This window comes from Coenobita brevimanus, chromosome 22 (assembly GCF_032717465.1).
Source record: "Coenobita brevimanus isolate Jiangsu-jjx chromosome 22, ASM3271746v2, whole genome shotgun sequence".
Lineage (NCBI taxonomy): Eukaryota > Metazoa > Arthropoda > Malacostraca > Decapoda > Coenobitidae > Coenobita > Coenobita brevimanus.
The window spans coordinates 41,058,005-41,081,276 of record NC_136975.1 but is presented as its reverse complement, the minus strand read 5'-3'; the positions used below and the strand labels follow the sequence as shown (position 1 = coordinate 41,081,276).

The 23,272-nt window shown below is 44.0% G+C and overlaps 1 protein-coding gene across 2 annotated transcripts in view; it reads left to right on the top strand.

Annotated features, from left to right (window-relative positions):
* The window catches only part of CenG1A (Centaurin gamma 1A), a 779,192-nt gene that overhangs the window by 466,261 nt on the left and 289,659 nt on the right, over positions 1-23,272 (top strand). The window contains exon 1 of one of the 2 annotated variants that reach the window (XM_080266918.1): positions 21,666-22,334. The exons of the other annotated variant lie outside the window; for it this stretch is intronic. Within the exon in view, the coding sequence (XP_080123044.1) occupies positions 22,229-22,334 (106 nt within the window). The 5' untranslated portion in view covers positions 21,666-22,228. Of the gene's footprint in view, positions 1-21,665; positions 22,335-23,272 lie in introns of those variants that run through there. 2 annotated transcript variants of the gene reach the window in all.

Here is a 23,272-nt window from a genome sequence, read left to right as displayed (position 1 = left end):
TCCCCTCCCTCACATACACCCTTTCCCCTCTCCCCTCACCTATCACCCAACCCCCTCCCCACCCTTCCCACTCTCACTCCCTCCCTCCTACCCACCATCCCTCTAATACCCTCACATCCTCCCAGTACATTAACCCCTTCAGTACCATACCTTTTTTGTTCTTGTTACCTGCTGACGATTTCTTTCAGCTTAGAGAGGCTTTGAACTGGCAAGACTAAATACAGTCTTTGTTAACCTCACCATTATTAAGACACTCTCCTTAGCTGAGTAAAATCGTCTGGTAGTAGTATGAAATATGGAAGGTGTTATTGAATGTTAGCCCTTTCAGTATGAGGATTTCTGAGTAGCTTGAAACCGCGACAGTATATTAAGGTAGTTAGGGTGGTTAATGATGGTTACTTTTATTATTTATTTATTTATCATTTTTAATCCTTTTAGTCAAGCAGAGGTTATTCTTGAGCTGAGGGAAATTTTTTGGCCATAGCAAGAGTAAAGTGAATATATGTCAGAACACCGAGAGGATAAATTACATTCCATTTCCTGTAAGTGCGTCGTTCCTCAGATTCCTTTCTCCCTTCCATTACGGTGCCAGTCATCGTGGAGTCGCCGTCTGTGGGAGTGTGGAAGGTCATCATACAGTAACAGGATATATATTTTTTTTTACAGATATGAGCAACTCGAAACATTCTCTTAGCCAGTCACGGTTTCCTGAAGTTAATGTTATGAACCCATTGCATTTCGTGAACTCTAGTAGTGTCTGTCCACCGGCCGTACAGTATGAAGGTACCCGTGTGTGTGTGTGTGTGTGTGTGTGTGTGTGTGTGTGTGTTTTGTCTTATTTACATGGTGCAGTAAGTCTTGTAAGTCAGTGAAGTTACAAAGTTTAAAAACATATGAAGTAAATCATCGTCCTATACGCCAACCTTGAAAGATTTTTATTTATTTCCTTAAATGACCTCTCGACATATATTAAAAACACTCCAGCATCACATCCCATGAACGAGGCAGCCTTAGTTTGTATTCAGTATGGGTGGTGGGTATTATCGCCGATATGGTGATGTGAAGGTAGGTGGCACGTAGGAGGATTGCTGGACCTCAGGGAACAGTGTGTCAAATTTGTGAACAGATTGAGAGAGAGAGAGAGAGAGAGAGAGATCCTTCTCAAAGTAAATTTATAGAATCGATCAGGTTATGGTTACTATGACCTTGTATTTCTTTTATTTTATTAGAGTTCCCTTTTTTTTTTTTTTTTTTTTTTTTTTTTTTTTCTGTGACACTAAGCGGAGGCCACATTGAGAGTCGCCTCAGTTCAGGCGAGAGCGGGCATGTCCCCATAAAACCTGACGTGGGCACTTACCAATCAGCCAGGTGCCGGGGGGAGAGGACTCTGATATTCCGTCCACCTTAGCAGTACATGATGTGCCACTCCATACCTCCAGTTGTATCCGGTGTGTACATTGAGGGTCGTATACTGTTCGGTTTTTGGAATCTAAAAAAACACCTTTTCTTTGTTTCGTTTTGTTTTGTTTATAAAGGCTCCAACACACATGCATGCATCGGCCTTGGTCACCTAATGGCGGCCGTCCATGCTGCTCGATCTCTGACACCCTCCCTAGTCAGTCTCTCATCCCAGAGGTCACACCTGGTGACCTCGTCTCAGGTCTTTTCGGTCTGCCTTTCGCAACCCTACCCTTAACGTTAACATTTCTCACTTTCTGCATCCAGTTGTCATCCCCCATCCTCTCCACATGCCCACACTATCTAAATTTACCTCTTTTCATCCAACACCAATGCACTCCAGTCCCATCCTACCTCTTAACTCTTCCCTCATAATCCTAGCGTCCCCCCCTCCTCCCCAGGCCTCGCATTCAAGGACGCACTTCAGCGATTTAATTTGTATATTTGTTGATGGTAATCTCATCCATGTTATCAGTGCAGACTATGTCGATAATAAAGAGGTTCCTTGTTAACAATATAAACTATGTCATTGTTAGAGATGAATAAAATGCATGGGAGAATTAAGGTCTTATATACTTAATAAATCGCGTAGGAAAGGGTGCTGGTAAGCTTTCTAAGCCAACTAAAATACAGCGCTAAGGCATTGAATAATCCTCCCCTCCCCCCTCAAAAAAAAAAAAGCGAAAAAAGAAGAAGATCTATTTGATCTTGACATCGTTTTATTTTCGTGTCTCACATCTGTATACTGTACTGTAATGGAGTGGCAGGGTTTTCAGTGTAATGTGTATCAGTAACGCCATGGCTAGGTCAGGCCGCTGGGGGACTAACCTATATTACACTTGTTGGTAAGCAGCTCAGTGCTCATTTTAATCACTCACTCCTCTGACATACTCATCCCTTTTCATGCTCTAAACCAGACTACATTTGAGTGTAATATATTAAAATAAAATGGAATGGGAAATTGATATTGGAGTAAACGAATGGTGATTACAAACTGAATATAGAATTTTGGAGACACAGGAAACAGCCACACATTGCAGTCTATTATAGTGCTCCACCACTGACTTCGGACCTTCATTACGGTGACGTCTGTTATGTTATTGCAGCTTCAAAACGATTTTATAAAATTTAACGATGACCTCTGGTTAATGAAAGCTGTACCTTATTCCTTCTGCTCGAAAGCCTCCCTTGATGATCTCAGGGTATCAGTAAAATAAACAAATACATAAATAAGTAAATACGTCCTCTGGCTGAAGTGGTAAAGTGAGTGTGGAGTGTGTTCACGTGTGAGTGTGGTTGGTGGTGGGAGTGTGGGAGCTGCGAGGTGACATCCCCGCAACCCGACCCTCCCCAGCAAGGTCACCCCTCTCTTACCCTCCCCTCACCCTCCCCTATCACCCCAGCACTGCTCCTGACCTTTCTCGCGCCATGTGAGTAATGTTACCATATTACTATGCATACATGCTTGGTAGTACAGTGACTGCATTCTTTATACACTTCGAGAGGCAAAAAATACTGCCTAATTATCATCACGTACCTCTTCTCTCCACTCTTGCACTGCTCCCTGAAGTTCTTCCCTACTTTGATTCTCCTACCATTACTCCTTAATCTTCACTACCCCCTTCCTTCCCCAAGTCCCGTTCTCTCCTCCCTCTTCTTCCTGTCTCTCTTATTCCCCTCCCTTCCTAACCCTCCCTCCATAATGATATCAAAACGACAGAATGAATATCACACAAGCAGGTCAATATATTACTATAACAATGTTGGCCTAAGAACATCCTACACATATGGAAAGGCAGGCACAAGTAGGTGGCAGGAAGTTGTTCATGCCAGAGTGAGGTTAGGATACGACCACCCTTGGCAGCGCGGGGCAGCAGTTAATGAACAAAGAAGAAGGTGTAAGGTATGTGGTACTGCAGGTGGGCATACACTACATCATTACATTCTAGAGTGTCCGAATCTTGTGAACTTCAGGAACCCCAACTTGAGTACAATTGTGGACCAGGCTACTTATTTTCTGGAGAATGGTATTGTTAAAGAAATAATAAGAAAACATAAAGGTTTCGCCTCCCCAATGTAACTATGTGGAAAGGCTCGTGTATATGCATGAGTATGTGTGTATTTGTACATATATGAGTATGTGTGTGTCTACATGTATGTGTGCATAAGTTTCTACAGATACATGTATGCTTGTGTATGTGTATGTATATGCGTGTGCATGTCCTGGTATATACTATTAGCCTACTATTATTCAGCCAACTGGGTATTATATTTATAATTTCGCTTATTATAAGATTACAGTATTTATGCACTTACTTCATCACCAGTAATGTAAGGTACTGAGATAAGTTTGGCAACTGCAATAACCTTAAGTTTCCACACTGTACAATGTGTATCAGCTATGCTAGTATGTATCCCACTACCAGGATCCAATATTATGTATATAACATTATCTTGTAACTTATGTACGTCATGGCAGGTGTACATCACTAGGTGGTGTTCTCCTTTTGAATAACTGTAGCAATTTATAACGCTGCGTCCCTCACAGGATGAGGGAGGCTGTCCAATAAACTAGCCCTCTTAAAAGAGGCCACAAATCAAATCAAAATCCCTTCTTCCTAACTTCCACTCCATCCCTGCCTTCTTCCCTTCCTCTTGATCTTCACTCTTCTGTGTTTACTTCCTGCCCATTACCCCATTATTTGCCAAGGGTGCCTTTGTTATATAAAATGGTCCGTCAGGGGGTACTCCAAATAATATCCAGCGTCCATTACTTGCTACTAGTTTCGGTCTCATGAGTAAGGGTTTTTGACGGCGGCCTGAAATTGTGTGTGTGTGTGTGTGTGTGTGTGTGTGTGTGTGTGTGTGTGTGTGTGTGTGTGTGTGTGTGTGTGTGTGTTTTGGGGACAGTCTTCATTCCCCAGCTTCCATTCCTCAAACCCATTCCCTGCTACACTCCCTTTCCCACAGAACTTCCTTCTCACTCCCCAACTCCACTCCCCCTGCACTTCTTTTTCACTCCCTAGCTCCCATTCTCCACGTTTATTACCCTACTGCACTCCCATCTTACTCCCCAACTTCCATTCCCCGCTGCACTCCCATCTCATTCCCCAGCCCCCATTCCTCAAGTCCCATACCATCCACACTCGAAGCCCCTCACTCCAGGGCTTCCACTCCCCAAGTTCATTTCCAAACTCCACTCCTGACACTTTACTCCCCAATTCCCACTTCCCAGTTTCATGCCCACGCTACACTCTGAAACTTTCCCCACCTCATCCCAGCTCCTCTTTCACCAGGCTCATTATCATATCCACTCCTGACTCTTCACTCCCTAGCAATCACTCCCATAGTTCATTCCCTTCCTGCACTCCCAGCCGCTCACTTCCCCAGCTCATCCCAATTCCTCACTCCCCTCGTTCATTCCCCTACGACACTCCAAACGTCTCATTCGTTAATTCCCATTCCCCAGGTCCATTCCCTTACTACATTCCCAACCTCTCACTCCCCTCCCCCCCCCTCGTCATGACCTCTCACTCCCCAACCCCGACTCGCCCCTCCATGCACCACATTCCTCACATACCCCATCACTTCTGCTTATCCTTCCTTCTCATGTCCCGCCTGTCCGTTCCCCTGTCTCTTGCTGCCTCCCACGCTCGCCCTTCTACTTTGTAATTGCCCGCGTGTTAGGGCGTTAGACTCTCAGTGGCACACGAGGTGAAGTTAGCGAGAGAGCCATTAGAAGTTAGAGGGAGCGGGGTTAGTGTAGCAGTTTCAGGCACGGTCATTACCACACAACTCGAGCGCATGATGGTTGTAGCAATGAGGGGAGGTATGTGAGAGGGAAGTGAGGCGTATGTGAGGGGAGTAGGAGAGTGGTGAGGAGAGAGGGGTGAGGGTGGGTATGGGAGGGAAGCGAGAGTTATATGAGGGGAACAGGGAGGGTATTGAGGGGTATGAGAGGGAAGTAAGGGGTGGTTGTAATAATCCAAACTTGTATCAGTGAGTGTAGTATTACTTAATATTATCGTGTTGTGGCGACTGTTGTAGTAATTTCGATAGGTAGATACATACAGATATATAACGCAGAGAAAAAGACATGAAAGGCCTGAATATCGCAGAGTTATCCCTCAAAGGTAAAAAATGAAAGAAATATATAAGATATAGAAATTCAAGATCAAGAGCCAAATAAGTGTGCTTGTGATAATTCTGGTAGTAGGAAGTTTGGGATTTTTGCAGCTTATTTTTCGTAGCTCTGTGGTAGTGCTGACCTCTTATTACAGCTCAGCATTGAAGATGGAGAGACCACAAAATTAAGCCAAGTTAAAGTGGACAGAATATAGTAGTAACCTTATTATGAACTCCATTTAGCCCTTACACATACGGTCGACTTACAGCTTCCCTCATAGTCACCACAGTCTGGCTCGGTGTTCACGTCACTCATCGTTATTCAGCCATCCTGTTTGTCGCTTTACCCATCCTTTTCCTCCCCATACCGTCCTAGTTGCTCAAGTTTCATCCATCACATCCATTCTTTACTCTGTTTATTTTCCTCCTCATCTGTAGTTTGCCATTGCGTTTATTTTAAGTATTATTTCTTCCTTCAGTAATTTTCTCTTCCTTTTATTTCGTTTTTCGTCTTTTTCCTTCCCGTACTACCCGTGTTGCTCAATTTTCCCCCCCTTTCCTCACTCATTTTTTACCCTGTTTTTCGTTGTCCTCGTATGTTTTTTTTTTTTTTTTCAGGTAATGGTAGCAATTTGTTCGTTTCATAATTTTGCCTTCTCTTTCCCATTTCTGCCTCTTTCCTCCCGACCTTGCTTCCTTTCCACTTCCCCTTTTGCTCCCCCTTTCTTCCTCTTTCCTGTTGGGCCCTTGTCAATTTCTGTTCTTCCTTCCTCCTCTCTTCTTCCTTCCTTCTCTTCGGGTCTTTTCCTTCTCTCTGCTTCTCGTCCTCTTTTCCTCTGCTATCTTCTCCTTGTACCCTTTATCTTTTCGTTTCTCTTTTCCCCTGTTTCCCATTTTTCCTCACCTCGAGCACCCCTATTCCTTCCCCCATTTCTCACAGTCCATTATAATTTCCTCTCCGTTCCCTCCTTTCCTCCTGTCTCCTCTTCCCCTTTCTCCCTTTTCCTTCCTCTTTCCTCCCCGTCCTCGCTTCCTCTCTTTCTCCCCTTTCTCCTCTCTTCCCTCTTCTGTCTTAAAGTCATCGGAAGGTTAGGAAGGAGACTGGGCAGATGCAAGACACGGTCGGTAAAAAATAAAAAAATAGTGGTAGTAGACAGTGGTATGATGTAGGGTTCCATTTCCCTCTTTTTTCTCCTTCCCCTCCCTTCCCTTCTTGCCCTTTCTTTTCTCCTTCCCCTCTTCACCCCTCTCCCACATTCCCTTCTTCCTCCCATCTCCTCGCCTTCCGCTCTCCACGTTTCCCTCTCTTGCCCTCTCCCTCTCTCTCCCTGTCTCCCTCTCTCCCCTTTTCCCATCTCTTCCCCACTCTCCCCCCTTCTCCTTTCATTCCCCTCTCTTCCCCTCTGCCCTCCCGCGGGTGTAAGTGGCCCAGGGCGCGACCTCAAGACTGATGGCTCGACCCGATGGAGATTTATGGGGAGGCAGGCGGCCGGGGGGAGGGGGGAGGAAGGGGAAGAAGGAAGGAAAAGGATGGAGAGAAGAGAGAAGAAGGGGAAAGGGAAAAGGATGGTAGGGAAATGATGGGTTAGGTGAGAGAGGGGAGGGGGAAGAAAGAAAAAAGATGGAGGGGAGGAGGAGGGAAGAAAGGGAGAAGGGGAAAAGAAGGAGATGGGGGGAAGGAGGATACGGGAGGAGGGGGGAAGAAGGGAAAAAGAAAAGAGGGAAGGGAGGAAAGGGTTGGAGAGGAGGAGGAGGGGGAGAGAAAAGGACAGTCATACACCACCTGTTTTCTTTTTCACTACCTTCATTACCAGACTACTACTCTTTGTACCTCTTCCCTGTTTATCTCTTCAGTTCCATTACATTTTATTCTTGATACCTCCATATGATTTCTTTCAATAGATTTAGATAGATTCAAAGGGCACAAAAATCTCAGTTTCAAATTTCCATACAGAGATATACGAGTGCATGTTGGTCCAGCTTGATATCCTGTACAATTAACCTGAACAACATGGAACTAACCTGTACTGGTGAATGGGTTGATGGAGACTGTATCTATCTTGCTGTTCTGAATGTTTCTCTGCGGCTGTGTAAAATTGTCTGGTATTTGGCAGAGTAAATTGTAAAATACTGTACCTCATTGGGCTCAGTGGCAGAGAGAGAGAGAGAGAACAAAAGAAGGAAATGGGGGATGATGATGCAGGGAGTGAATGAAGGAGAAGGAAAGAAAAGGATGAAAGGGAGGAGGAAGTAGAGAGAAAGAGGGGGGAGGGGAGAGAAAGGAGAGGAAGAAAATAATGGCAGGGGTAGAGGAGATGGGGAAAGACTTTGAGATAGGTTATTGGAGGCTAAGAAACAAAGAAAAATAAAAGAAACCAAATGGAGAGACTAAGGGAAAGATAAGGAACACAGAACGCCGGAAAGAAAGGAGTTAAGGATTGGACGCTGGAAAGAAAGAAGTAAGGAATTGGACTAAAACTGAAGATTATGTAGAGGTGAATTGAAACTGACACAGGTATGGGAAGCAGGAAATGTGTGTGACATAAATATAGAGGAGAAGAGAATGTAAGAAGAGTAAAAAGAAGGGGATAAGGAAAAAAGAGAAAGGGAGAGAAGATGAGAGGCAAGGCGAGGAAAAAGGGCTGAAGAAGAACGGTGAAAGCGAAGTAAGGGCAACATAGGGAGAGACTGTAAGAGAGTAATAATTTGATGAGGAAGAGAGAGTAAGGAAAAAATGAGGAAAATAGGAAAGAGAAAAAACATGCAGGGAGGAGTATTGAAGGAAATAAATGAGGGTGAAGTGAGGCGACATATGTTTGAAGAGTTGGAAGGACAGGAGTAATAAAGAGGAAAGAAGAAAAAGCGGAATATAGAAAGGAGGCTAAAACAGGAGGAAGGGGGAAGAAGAGAGACGAGGCATGAAGGGAGAAGAACGGAAGGAGGTATTGCAGGTGAGATGAGGCGACCTACAGTAGGTGCAGTGATGCAGACGAGAGAGAGAGAGGAGGAGGACTGCATGAGTTAGATGAAGAAGAGGTAATTAGGAGAAAAATACTAAAAGGAGACGAAGAAAGTGGTAGGTGGAAGAGTGCAAGAGGAATGAGAAGCATGAGAAGGACAAGGACCGAAGGGAAAGAGAGAGAGAAGGCAGAAGTGAAGGTGAAGGAGATGGATGAAGTTGAAGTGAAGGCGACGTAGGTGTGGGGAGGCAGAAGGGAGAGAGAGGTTATTGGTCTTCAGGGAGGTGGACGAGAGTGGGCAGGAAGGCAAGTGTGTCTCAGGGGTGGGATGGACTGCGGTTGAGTGGGTTGGGAGGCGAGTTGAGGGTGGGTGGGTGGTGTGAGAGGTGAGGGTGGCTGGTGGTGCGGGAGGTGAGGGTGTGTGGGGGATATGTGTGGACAAGGGTGAGGTATGGGAGATGAGGGAGGGTGAACATGGATGGGTGGGGGATGGGGAGGTAAGGGAGGGTTGGTGGGGAGGTATTAGGGAGCGGGGTGAGATGAGAGTGGGTGAAATGAGGCAGGACTGTGAGATTCGTGGGGCGAGGCTGGGATGAAATTGGACGAGATGGAGGTCGAGGTGGGACAGGGGGAAATCAAATGGGACATGGAAGGCGTACGTGAGGCCTGTGGGACGTAGTAGGATAGACAGAATTTGATGGGACAGTGAATTCAGTGGGCCTTAGGTGGGACGGGAGCTGGATCGAGATGAAATGGAAGTTTAAGGAATGGAGGGAGGTGAGACGGGAATGGAGCGAGGGGATACAGAGACGGGATTAGACGGGAGTGAGGGATCAAGATGGAACGAGAGCTAGAGTAAGACAGAATTGAGAGGATGGAACTAATGAAATGGAGTGAGGTGGGATGGAACAGGAGAGGTTCGAGAGAGCAGACTTGAAAATGGCGAGAGTGGAGCGAGATCTTAAGAGAAGTGAAGAATGGGAGCGATGTGAGATGAAAAAAAAAAATAATAAATGGAGGGGAGTGAGACGGAAAGGAGGTAAATGGAGCAAGATGATTTGGAGAGAATCCGAACTGAGTGAATTGATATGGAAAGAAATGGATTATGAGGAATGTGATATGGAATGAAGTAGGGTCTAACCAAGTGAGATGGAAAGGAATGTAATGGAGCAAGGTGGGATGGATAAGAAAAGAATGGAACGAGGTAAGATAAAAAGAAAGGGAGTGGGGTGCGGGAAGATGGAAAGCAATAGAATGGAGTGAGGGGAAAATGGAAATGAACGGATTGGCGTAAAGCAAAGAAATAGATGAAAGGAGATAATGAGGAAGAAAGTGGAAGACAGCCAAGTGGAGAATGGAAAGGGAAGGAGGAAATGGGGTGATGGAAATGAAAGGAACTGAAATGAAATTAAATATAAAGACATGAAGAGAAATGGACTGTGATGGAAAAGAAATGAGTCAAGTGAATTAGGATAGAAGAAAATGGAATGGAGCAGAGGAGAGTTAGTCAAATAGTTAGGTTTGTCTGTAGAATGCTGAGAAGGGAACTTGAAGGTGAAACTGAGGAAGGTAAGGTGTAAGTGAGGAAGAGGAAGATTAGAGTGAGAAGGGGAAGTTGAAGGTGAAGAAGAGGAAGGGATGGTGGATATGAGGAAAAAGAAGAGAAGGTGTAAGTTCGGAAGGGAAGGTGAAAGTAAGGATAAGGAAGAAGGGATAGTGGAAATGGGATGAGGAAGAGAAGACTTAAATGAGGAAGAGGAAGGGAAGGTGAAAGTAAGGATGAGGAAGAGGAAGGGAAGGTGAAAGTAAGGATGAGGAAGAGGAAGGGAAGGTGGAAGCTGTGATGGGGGAAGAGAATGGGATGATGAAAGAGAGGAACGGGAAGGGAAGGTGGAGGTTTGAAAGAAGCGAAAGGAAAAGTGGAATCGAGAGAGAAGAGCCGAAGGGGAAGCTGGAAATGAGGAAGAGCGAGGGTAGGTTAACGAGGAAGAGGAAGCAAAGGGAACCACCAATATCCTGACAGGGAACCGGCCCCCATTTGACCCCTCAGTAAAGATTTGCATACATAAAGGGCTTGTAAAATGAATCAAGGTCACACTGAACAGCGCTAGTATTTCACCCATCTTTTATTATTACCCCCTAAAGTCCTCGCATAAGCTTATTAAAATCGTCTCTCTGGTAGTATGAACTGAATGAAAATAAGTAGGAAGGATGTTGTTTCATTCCCCTTCCCTACAAGGTCGAGAGTCTCCTTGTAACCTGAATAAAATTACCTCTAAGTGGGAATTACAACTCCATCAACCTGTATGGATTTTTTTTTTTCATTGTTATTCCTTCCTCTATTCGTCTTCTCGGGGAAAAAAAGAAAAAGATGGAGATTTCTTGTAAAAACTTCCCCACGATAGATTTGATGTGTGTTCAGGCGATTCGTCACGTGATAACAAGCAGTTGATGGAGAGAACATGAACACTCGGGACATTGATGGAGAGAACATGAACACTCGGGCTGTTGGTGGAGAGAACATGAACATGGGCTGTTGATGGAGAGAACATGAACACTCGGGCAATTGATGGAGAGAACATGAACACTCGAGTTGTTGATGGAGAGAACATGAACACTCGAGTTGTTGATGGAGAGAACATGAACACTCGAGTTGTTGATGGAGAGAACATGAACATGGGCTGTTGATGGAGAGAACATGAACACTCGGGCTTCTATGAATCAAACTGAATAAAGTCGTCTGGTATAACCCCAAATAAAATATACTAGAGTTGGCGCGACCGTGAGAGGGTTAATTTTTCCAGGCCCAATATAAAGCAGATTTACCGAGCGAACACATCAGCAATTTATTTCGCACCAAAGAACTGAAAGCATAAGAGTTTTATTTGATTTTTCCTATCGTTCTTTTCTCTCTCTCCCCTTTTTTTTTTTATAGTTTTCCGACTGACTGCTTTTTGGTGTCGTGTTTGGATATTTTTAGGTTCCCGCTGATTTTTTTTTTTTTTTTTTTTGGGGGGGAAGGGGGGTAGGGGTGATTTTTCTTCTCACCTGGCTACGCGGTGCTCAATTTCTGTCAGGATTTCAGGTTAATTGTTTTCTGTGTTTACCTTCCCACACACTCGCCTCCCTGTGTGTGTGTGTTGTGTGTGTGTGTGTGTGTGTGTGTGTGTGTGTGTGCGTGTGTGTCTTCTGTCTTCTCTGTCATGCTTTTTCTCGTTCCCCTTGTCTCGTTTATCCTCTTCCTTCAGTATTTCGTTCCTTCGTTCCTTCGTTCGTTCATTGTTTCTTTCTTTCTTTCTTCGTTTTATGCTTTCGTTTTCCCCTCCTTTCTTCTGCTTCCAGTTTTCCATTTCTACTCAGTTTCTGGCCAGATTTGAAACTACGATAATTGTCTTCTTTGTTCACCTTCGCACACTCGCTGCAAGAAAGTGTAACCAGGATTTTTTTATTCTTTTTCTTTCCTTCCATTTCCCTCTTCCTTTTTTTTTTTTCCCCCTTCTGTTTTGCTTGTTTTCATTTTTTCTTTTGTCTTTTTCCTCTTTCTTCCATTCTTTCTTTCCTCTCATTTTTTTCCTCTTTCCATCATTTTCTCTCAGTTTCCCTCTATCTTCCCACCTCATTCCACCCACTCATTCCCTTCCCTCCTGTTCTCTCTCCTGTTCTCCTTCCTTCCCTCCTGTTCCCCTTCCTTCCCTCCTATTCTCCCTCCTGTTCTCCTTCCTTCCCTCCTGTTCTCCCTCCCTCCCTTTTCTGCCCTTCATCCTTCCCATCCCTCCTGCTCTCCCTCCATCCCTGCTCTCCTGCTATCCCTTTTCCCTTTACCTTCTGCTCTCCCTCCTTCCCTTCTCTCAATCTCTCCCTTCTTCCCTTCCCTCCATCTGTCCCTGCTTACCCTCCCTCCTTCTCTCCCTCCTTTCCTTACCTCCTGCTCTCCCTCCTTCCCTTCCCTTCCTTCCCTCCCTCTTCCCTTAACCCTCTTCCTGTAAATGGTAATTGTGCATCGGGCTGTGTGGAGTAGGGAAGGCGGTTTTAGTGTGACCGTCATTACCACTTTAATTAAGGACTCATTTGCCCTCATTCGGGCTCGTTCGTTCGTTCGTTCGTTCGTTCGTTCGTTCGTTCGTTCGTTCCTTCCTTCCTTCCTTCCTTCCTTCCTTTTCTTTCTAGCATCCTTTAGTTTCTTCTTGAATGTGACCGTCATCTCTACGTCAATAATAATTGGCACACGCGCTCATTGTGGCTTCCTTCCGTCCATCCATCCTTCCTTCCTTCCTTCCTTCCTTCCTTCTCTCCTTCCTTCATTAGTGTGATCTTCATTTCCAATTTAATTATGAACTCATTTACTCTCCGTTCTGCTTCCTTCTTTCATTCTTACTTAGTGCTTCATTCTTTACTTCGTTCGTTCCACCTACTGCTTCCTTCCTTCATTCCCTCCTTCAGTGTATTTATCATTACCAGTTAATTTTGAACTCGCATGCTCTCTTTGCTACATCCTTACTTCATCCTGGCTTCCGGCTTCCTTCCTTATGTCGTAACTTGAGCTGTCTTCGTTTGTTGTTAGTGTCTTTTCCACTTTTCTGTTCCCCTTCCTCCATTCTCTCTGCCACCTTGCTTTATCCTCACTGCTTCCTTCTTCCATCTTTTCTTGTTTCCTTCTTCGTCACTGCCTGTCTTTTGTCTGTATTTCTTCTGCTTCCTTCCTCCTCTCCACTTCCTTTCTCCCTTCCTTTCTGGCTACTTCTTTCATGATTCTTTAATTTCTTTTTCGCTCCTTCATTTCCACTGCTTTCTTTCTTCCTTCGTTTTAGCTCCTTTCCGTCCTATTCTCCTCTTCCTTCCCCCTCTTCCCTCCTTCCCTCTGGCAGACTCCTCGTAGCCACATTCTTTCTTGGAAGTCTCTTGCCTGCCTCTCTTTTATATCCCCCCCGCCCTCCTCCCTCTCTCTCTCTCTCTCTCTCTCTCTCTCTCTCTCCACACGTCTATGTATACATAAATTCGTACATACATGCCTACATACATACATATATACTGTACACATATTCTGCATGGTGAACCAATTTTTTCTGCCTGTTACTGGTGGGGTGATCAGTGGTGGCCATCTTGCTTTACTGTTCTTATCTTAGCCTCGTAAAGTAGACACCGCAGTGATGGCCGGCCCTGTAACAAACGGCAACAAAGGAGTTTCATATTGCTTGATTTCCTTTGTACTCCCTTTGTGTCTACCATCTTTACTGCCGTCTTTGAAGCCCTACCTGTCTTTCTGTTTGTGTCTTGCTTTCGCCTATTTGCTTGTTATGCGTTTCCGGTTATTATCAGTATGTTTGTCCTCATCACTCACTTTCATGTCTTTCGTTTTATTTATTTTTATTTTTTTTTTACTTGTATCCTTGTTAAACCGGCCGCTACAGTTCGAACAGTTGCTTTCCAAAATTATTTCCATCCTCCTGTCCATTACAAACTCATAGTATTTTATTAGTTGGGGTAAAGTTGCCTGCAGTCACTATTTTCTGTCTTGTGTAAATATTAGTTAGCTGACTCGTAATTTCAGCTCCCAAAACTAATATAATGTTCAGCTGCAGAAGAACGTGAGGAGGAACAAAATTTTGCAGGCAACTGTACACACATCTGTTCTGTTTCCTGTTTTCCTCATTATCCCTTTTCTCCTCCGTCTCACTTTTGACTTTTTCTGTTTCTTTGCAATTTCTTTATAATTTTTTTTTTTTTTTTTTTTTTTTTTTTTTTTTTTTTAAACCATCTTTGCTGCCTCCTTTCTCCGGGTCATATGTATTTTTATCTAATATTTTCTTTGACGTATTTCTGTAGTATTTCGTGTTTTCTGCAGTATCTTTTCCTCCTTCTTGACTTCCTAATCTTCTGACTGTTTAATCTCTCCCACGTGTCGCCTTCCCTTGTTCTTCTTCTTCTTCTTTTTTTTTTTCCTGCCATTTCTCCCCCCGTTCTTTACTCGTCTGCAGCCTGGCAAAGTTGTACGCTTTTTCCTTCTCTGTTTTTTTTTTTTTTTCCCCTCTGTATCTCTTCTCCCTGCTGATATCTTATTCTTATTGCTTCTTTATCTCCCCCTTGTGTCTCCTTCCCTCCTTTTCTCTCTGCTGTTTCTGCTCCCTTTCTTTATTCGTTTGCACACTGAGAATATCTAACTTTTTTTTTTTCTTAACTGTTGCTTGCATTCGTCTGTATATCTTTTCTCTTTATTGGTTTGTTATTTTTCATACTTCTTTATCTCACCCTCATGTCTCCTTTCCTCCTTTTGTCTCTGCCATTTCTCCTCCCTTTCTTTACTCGTCTGCACCCTGACATTTTGTGTTCCCTTATCTGTTGCTTGCTTTTCTCATTATTTCTTTTCTCCTCGCTGACTTCGTATTCCTCTGGTTTCTTTATCCCTCCCTTGGGTCTTCCCCCTTCCATTTATATCCCTGCTAGCTCCTCCCCCGTTATTTCCTCGTTTGCACCCTGACATATTTTTACATGTTTTCTTATCGGTTTAATTTTCTTCCGTGCTTATTTTGTATTAGTTCCCTTCCGGTGAAACCGGTTAGACTCGGGGAGTCCAGGTTTGCACAATTCCGTCAGTACGTATGTCAGTCTGAAATTTCGCGTCCGCTCTATAATTTCCACATGCAGGGACAGATTTTGATGTAACTTTACAAAATTTTTCTCCATACGATGACGGTGTGTTGCGCGCAACAACCAGCCATCTACTCTCAAGGTCAAGGTCACACTTAGGGCTCAAACAAGGTCGGGGGCTGTCCGACTGCAATTTGGTGTCCGCCCTGTAACTTCCACCTGCTTGGACAGAATTTGATATAACTTCTCAGAGTTGTTCCCCATACCATGGTAGTATGTCACGCGCAGCAACTAACTATCTGTTCCTAAGGTCAAGGCCACACTTGGGGCTAAAACAAGGTCGGGTGCTGTCATACTTAACAGCCATACCTACATTCGTGTCCGCTCTGTAACTTCCACATGCATGGGCAGATTTTGATGTAACTTCACACAATTGTTCCCCATACCATGACGGTGTGTCGCGCGGAACAACCAGTCATCTGCTCCCAAGGTCAATTACATATGTATGGTTATCAACTGAGAGGGGACTTAGTAATGCATGGCGATACTGGATGCACTTGTTATTCGTTCTCTCTGTGTTTCCTTCCCTCCTGTTGTCTCTCCTCGTGTTCTTTACTCGTCTGCATCCTGACAATTTTATGTTTTCTTTTTCCCTTCTTTGTTTCATTTTTTTTTCCCCTCAGAATATCTTCTTGTTGCTGATTTCTTCTTCTTCTTGCTTCTTCATCTCTCCCTCTGTCTCCCTCCCTCCTTTTTGTTTCTCTACCATCTCTCCTCCCTTTCTTTCAGCTCGCTGGCAAAGTTTACGTTTTTCCTTTCTCTGTTTCTTCTTTTCTTCAATATATCTTCTCTTTGCTGACTTCTTATTCTTCTTTCTTTTCTGTCTCTCCCTCGTGTCTCTCTTCCTCCTTTTGTGTGTGCCATCTCTCCCGTTCGCTACTCGTCTTCACGCTTACGAAATGTTACTTTCCTACCTTGTCTCTTTTCTTTTTTTTTTCAGTATCTCTTCTCTTTGCTGACTTCTTGTACTTCTCTGTCTCTCCCTCTTGTCTCTTTCCCTCCATTGTGTCTCTCTGCTGTCTCTCCTCCCTGTCTTTATTTTTCTGCACCTTGACAAAATTTTCGTTTTTCCTTCTTTTTTTTTTTTAGTATCCTCTCTCTGACTTCTTATTTTTGTGCATTTCGGTCTCTCTCGTGTCTCCTTCCCTCCTTTTGTCTCTCAGCTGTCTCTCCTGTTCCTTAGTCGTCTGCACGCTGACAAAATTCCCATTCCTGTGTTGCATCCTCACTCCCCTCTTCTTGGTATGCATGTCTGGTTTGCAGCTCTCTTCTTCCTGCCTCTCTCTCTCTCTCTCTCTCTCTCTCTCTCTCTCTCTCTCTCTCTCTCTCTCTCTCTCTCTCTCTCTCTCTCTCTCATACCTCGCTGGCTCAGGCTTTTGTCTTGTCCTTACGTTTTACCTTGTGTCTTCCATTTTCGCAGTATTTTTTCGTGTCTTCCTTGTCCCTTACTTTCTTTCAATACCCTTTTTTTTCATGTTTGCCGTAGTTTTCATGGCTGCTACTTAGTATTTTTCTTCTGGTTGTCTGAGCTTCTCCACTCTATTCACTTCTATCTTCCTGTTGTTTTGCTCTTTCTCACGCCACTTTGTCTTTTTTCCTGCCTTCTCTCCCTCCTTGACCCTCCTGGCTTTATCCTCCGTGGCTGCTGTTGTATAATGTAATAATCTTTGTCATCGTTTCTTTCTTGCCTGTTTTCTTCTCTATATTCTTAGTCTGCTTCCTCTTCTTCAGCTTATTGAATGAACACTTTAAATAGCCGCACCACCTCAACCGTATCTCCCATCCCAACACATCGCAGACGCACCTCAGACACACCCAAAACACGCCTCAAACGCACACCAAACACACCACTAATGCCTTCCCCCTCAACATCCCCCGTCTTAATTTTGACGCCCAAACTCTACGGTTACAGCTTCCCGTATTTCATCCTTTAAATAAAAAGATACAGTAGCTCAGTGGGTGAGTAAGTGTGTGGCACTGTTAGGGACACACTCTAGATTTGCCCGCCCCTGTAGGTTGGGCAATAATATTGTGTGGGTATCATTTTTACACAAGAAAATACCTAGCTTCGAAATCAGAACACTTCACCATAGTCATTCTTGGTAGACTTCTTCCATCTCATTCTTTATCGTTTTTTCCATTCTATTCTTTTTCGTTTTCTTTCGTCACCTTAATCTTCATCGTTGCGTGTCCCTTATATACTCGTAGTTTTCGTGGCTGGTCTTCATATCAGGCATATTCTCTAGCACCGTTTTGTTGTGTTATCTTCCTTTTTCTTCCGTCTCCTGCTGTTCCTGTCTCCTTTCTCTTCACCATATTGTTGTCTTCGTCGTTGTGTCCCCGTGGCTGCTGCTTGTGATATATTCTTTGTTGTCTTTCTTTTTGGTTGTTTTCCCCATTCTTCTGTCTCCTGCTGTTTTCATCTTCCTTCTGTGTAGTTATTTTCCCTCTTATTATGTCTTCTTATCCTTATCGCCCTGTAGTTACCTTCCATTTTCTTGTGTCTCCTGCTTTCCCCCACCCTCCTCCCTAGACGCCTTCTGTAGTCCATATCCATAAACATTCTTGAGGATGAGCTGTGTGTTAAAATAATATTACTTGTCTGTACTTTTATCTCGACTACTACAGCTGCCAAACACTTCACACCCATACCAAAGTGAATGATAACGTGAAAGATACGAGGAAAGAAAATGACTCAAGACAAATTATGACTGCAAAATAACTCACGACAAATTATGACTGCTACGGAAATGGCTTAAGGACTTTTATGAATACGACTAAAGATTGATAGTTCGCATTTCCGCCTGCTTCCCTCCACGTCAGCGCTAATTCTTTATACCGCGTCCTTGAAATAGTGTTAAGTTTTGTCGGTTGTGTTATTTCCATGTGCGTTGCCAGCGTGGTAGGGAGAGACGGGTTTTGTGTCGTTGTTGGGGAGAGGAACGTTCTTGCTTTTAACACCTTCAGTACGAGAACATCTTACTTATTTTTGCCTCTTCCGGACGATTTTATGTATGTCAGAATTTTTATAAATGGAGTATTCAGATATGTACTTCATTAAACAAATCTCAGAATTGAAGAAAATAGTTTGTAGGGAGCAAGAACTGGGGGGGAAATGACGATCACAGTTCGAAGGGCTTTGAAATATTGAAGATTTGTGGGGTGTTATTTCATGTGCGTTTCGTGGAGCAGTAGGGAAAGCCGTTTGTTTATGTAATTTATTTATTTACCGTTATTTATTGATGTTTTTTTTATGCTGTTGGGGAGAAGACATTTTTAGTCTGTTGTATTTCATTTACGTTCCCAGCATTTTTGTGTGTTATTGTCGGGGAGAATAACTTAGCGTTGTCACTGAAAACACACGCTACCTAAGTTACCCTGCTAATTTTGACAGCCATTGCCTTTGAAGACTTTTGTGCTCTTCCTATTTCGGGATCCTTACCACTTCATTAAGTTTGTCTGTGGGAAAGCGGTTAGGACAACGACGACGACGATGATGATGGTGGTGGTAGTGATGATGATGATGATGATGATTATGATGATGATGATGATTATGATGATGATGATGATTATGATGATGATGATGCCACACCTACAAAACAGTCAGTTTCACCACCTGTTTCCCCAAAGTCCAGATTTTTTTTTTTTTACATATACATAACTGAAACAGGTAAAGGACTGACTCGAGGATTAGATTTGTCATTCATAACACCTTAAGACTTTTACTGTATAACCTTAATAATAAAATAGATCAGCTTTACCTCATTCGTTTTCCTAAAGATTATGTTTGTGAAGCATGTAAGTGAAACAGACAAGAGAATGTTACTAAGGAGAAGAATTGAAAGTGGTTAGAAAATGTTAGGGAAAAAGGATAGTTACTTCGTGGGTTACTGTAGTGTTGGCAGAGTATACGAGAGGTGAATGATGTGGAATAGATTGGTGTTAAGGAGTGAAGTAGTGCTGTGTTGTGGATAAGTGTAGCTTTGGTAGAGTGTAGGAGAAATGAGTAAATGTGAAATGTGTTGGTGTTGATTGAAGTAGTCTTATGTTATAGGTAAGTGTAGATGCAACAGAGTGTAGGAGAGACGAGTAATGTGGAATGTGTTGGTGTTGAGTGAAGTAGTGTTATGTTGTGGGTTAGTGTAGGTGAGAGCTGGTGAGTGGAGATAATGCAGCGTGATGATGAATGTGTTAGGATGGTAAGGAATGTGGTGCGTGGGATGGGTTAAGGGAATGTTTATGGAGTAGTTGGGTTGAAGGTTTGAGTAGCACCGATGGAATATGAGAGAGTTAAGTAATGCAGCGTAATGATACATGTGTTTTGGCGGTAAGGAATGTGACGTGTGAGTTAAGGAAGTGTTAGAAAAAGCTGAGTGTGAATGTTAGTGGAGCTGAGTTGCGTTGTGGGTTAGTGTATGTGTATGAGAGTGTCAGTGTTGCAGCGTGATGATGATTGTGTTGGTGTGGTCAGGAATGCGGAATGTGGGGGACGGGATGGTGCATGTCGAGACGCTGGCCAGACCAACACAGTGTGGCATTGTTTATATCCTAACGCTCCTCCTTTTCTCTCTCTCTCTCTCTCTCTCTCTCTCTCTACCACCACGGACGTCATTGTAGTATTATCCCCCTTCAGGCATTCCAATTCATGTATGTGAGGGCGCAGACACACTCGCCTGAAACATGTGTCTGCAGGATGAAACACAGCACAGGGTTGGTTGCTGCCCTAATGGAGTCGGAATTTTGCACGAAACCCAGAATTTCACTTCCTCTTGTCGTTCACGTGTTTCTAGGGAGTGTGTCCGCAACGTAAGATTCCACTTAGCATGAAAAACGACATTCACTACAGTGTGCTTGTTGCCTATTCTTGTACATACGATTTCCGGTGCATCTCAGCCTTTCTCTGCCATGAAAACACCGTGTGAGTGCCATGAGTGTAGACATCGAATCCTCCCCTTACCCCCGTCTCTCTCTCTCTCTCTCTCTCTCTCTCTCTCTCTCTCTCCCCCTCATGGATTTTTTTCCCCAGTGGATTACACTGTAAATGCATGCTCGTTTATGAAGAAAATGATATGCGTTAACGGCTGGTGGTGTACTGGTTAGAATTCTTCAGTTGGAGTGACGGCCTTGATATGCACGTAAGGTCAGTCCGTAGGAGGTGATTAGAGGTTTTAGATCTTGTAATGCCATCAAGGGAAAATAGGCTGGTCATCTACCCTTCGGTGTACAGGACTCCAGTGGCCTTACCTCGGGACTGGACACTTCGGAGGGAATATGGGATTTACTTTTATTTCCTTATTTATGCATTTTATTTTATTCACCCATTTATTTTATTTACATAACCAGCTGGAGGGATCTACCTCTTATTCATTAAATGATTTGTGTGGAATGTGTGTGGAGAGGAGTTAATAGTCATTATTAAAGGTGGGGTTATATTACAGCCTCATTAACAAGTTCACTACGAGGTGTCTCCCGAGCGGAATTTACTCTGGGGACAGCAAGAATAGCGTAAAGGACGTCATCGCAGTGAAGGGGTTAACATGGGTCACCAGTTGTAGTGCTCAGCCTTGTTTTGTGATTATTTGCCAGGAGTGAGTGTGAGGAGCAGTTGATGGTCGTTGAAGGGAGGGTGTGAGCGCGTGCGTGAGCGGTGCGTGTGCGTGTTGAGGTGCCGGCACAGTGCGGGAGGCTGGGAGGAGTTGCCAAGTACGGACTCATAGAAATACCGCTAAAACTGCCCTTAATAACAACTAGAATATCGCAGAATGCAAAAAATATTCAGAAAACAACCAAAATCAGTCCTCCATCGCTAAAACTTTAAACGTGTGTAGTATACCGCAAGATTCGTTGGGGCCAGACAATAAAGACTGGCACTAAATGGAAGCAGTCAACAGAAAATCGCTGGAAGGTAAAATCTCTACAGCATCGCTAAAACTGTCTATACAAATCTATACTACCACTAGATTTCCTGTAGCTAAACGGTAAGTGATGTGTCTAGACTTCCTCAAGATGTAGCGGAGGAAAACGCAACATTGGCAACTGAGAAGCCTGGGACTTCGGGGAGTGTGGCTGCGAAATGCGACCATGCGAGGCGCCCCAGTCGACGGGTAACCGCGGTCGGGGGAGGAGTGTGGCGTCGCGTGCTCTGCCATCGCTGTGTCGGCAATCATGACTGAACACGGTCGTCACCTGCTTGTTGTGTCCTTCGCCCCGCCTCGAGCCCCGGCCAACTACTTACCTGTGGACGGATAGTTGTCGGTGCTAGGAGGTCCAGGTGTGACAGTGCTTGAAGAATATCCGTACGAGACAGGAACGTTCGCAAGTAACTCATAGTGCGAACGTATCTTAGGCTAGATTGCATTGCCTAGTGAGACGATACTCGTAGATTTTATTCTGACCTCAGACAGAAACGTTTGCATGTGACTTGGTGATGAGAACGTAATCTTAGACGAAACCTCAAGTGTAACAGCGAGACAGAAACGTTTACAAGTTATTTGGTGGTGCGAGCATAATTTTAGGCGAAGCTGCGTTGCGTCCATGTGAGGGACCCATTCAGCAAGCTTCATATACCATTCTAGTCAACACCAGCGGAACTTACAGGGTCGACGTAAGTTTGTTCGCCCAGGCACACACACATCTCTTCTAGTCATCGCCGCCACCATCACCACGCCCGTCCACACGTACCTCACATCACAACCTGGAAAAGCAAAAGTGTGAGGTGTGACATCAGAAAGCAGCCTGACAGAGAAGTGTGAGGTGTAACATTCTAGTCGTGGCTTTAGTGTGTCCTGAAGCCTGTATATTCGTCAGCAGTTTAGAAGTCGCTTTGTTACCGTAGTATGTATCAACTCTGACACTGAAAGCAATTGCACGTATAAGAAAGAGCTCACATGCGTCTGTATTCCTTTGACCTCCAGTATTTCGCGTAGCTGAACAAAATCGTCTGGTGTTAGCTTGAATACCCAGTGACACCAACTGCAAGGAAAGGATTTTTTTTTTGTAACGTTCTTCCTGCCGGCGACGCAGACGTAGGACACAGCAAGATGAAGTACGGGGACAACTTCGTGCGGTCGATGCGCCGGTCATTGCGCATCAAGAAGAGCAAGAGTGTCACCATCACCAACAACAACACCATCAAGCGCAAGTCGGGTGAGTGCACTGGTATGGGTGGATTGATGTGGATGAGTAAGTGGACAGGTGGATGGATGGGGAGATTGGTGGTTGGGTGTGTGAATGTTAATGAATTGGTGGTTGAGTGGGTGAAGAGATGGAGGAGTGGGTGGATAGATGGAGGAGTGGGTGGATAGATGGATGGGTTGGTGGATGAGTGGTGATTAAGTTGATGGATGGATGGATAGATTAATGGGTAGGTGGATAAGAATGAATGGGTGGACAGGTGGATTGATGAATGCATATAGTTGATGGCTGAATGGATGCATAGGTGGATGGATGTTGATAGGCGGAGTGCACTGATATATACTTGTCCTTGATCCTCTGACTCAACTTTGCTGAAGTTAACATGATGCCCAACCCATGGAGAGACGAACTTTCCCTTCTTATTTATTTGTTTTAGGGTACCGATACAGACAGACATGTAAGTTTTTTTTTTGTTTTACCTCGTTTTTTTTTTTCCTTTCTCTCCTTCCATGAGGTTTTATCCTAGTCATTTAGTTTCCTTTATTTTTATTTGCCACATGTTACATAGGTATTAATATTCCTCATCCGTGAAGCTAGTCTATTTATCCAGCCATTTTGTTTCGTTTTATACTTGATGTTGAAGGCCATTTCTTTATTTTCCCCTTCCGTTAAATGTTACCCATGTTATCTAATTTATTTTTATTCGATCTCATGTTACAGACCTACATGTTCTCTTAACGTGAATGTCTCCCCTCTCCAAGCCAACGCTAGGGCATAAGTGGTTCAGCCTTTCCTAGCAGACTGATCACTGTAACATTACCAAGTTTAACCACAGCCATTCCCTGACTTTACTTATTTATTTGTTTATTTTTTTTTACTGGCTCTTGCTATCATCTGATGGTTCTAGTAAGCTTATGGGAGATCTCAAGTAATGAAAGGATTATGGAAGG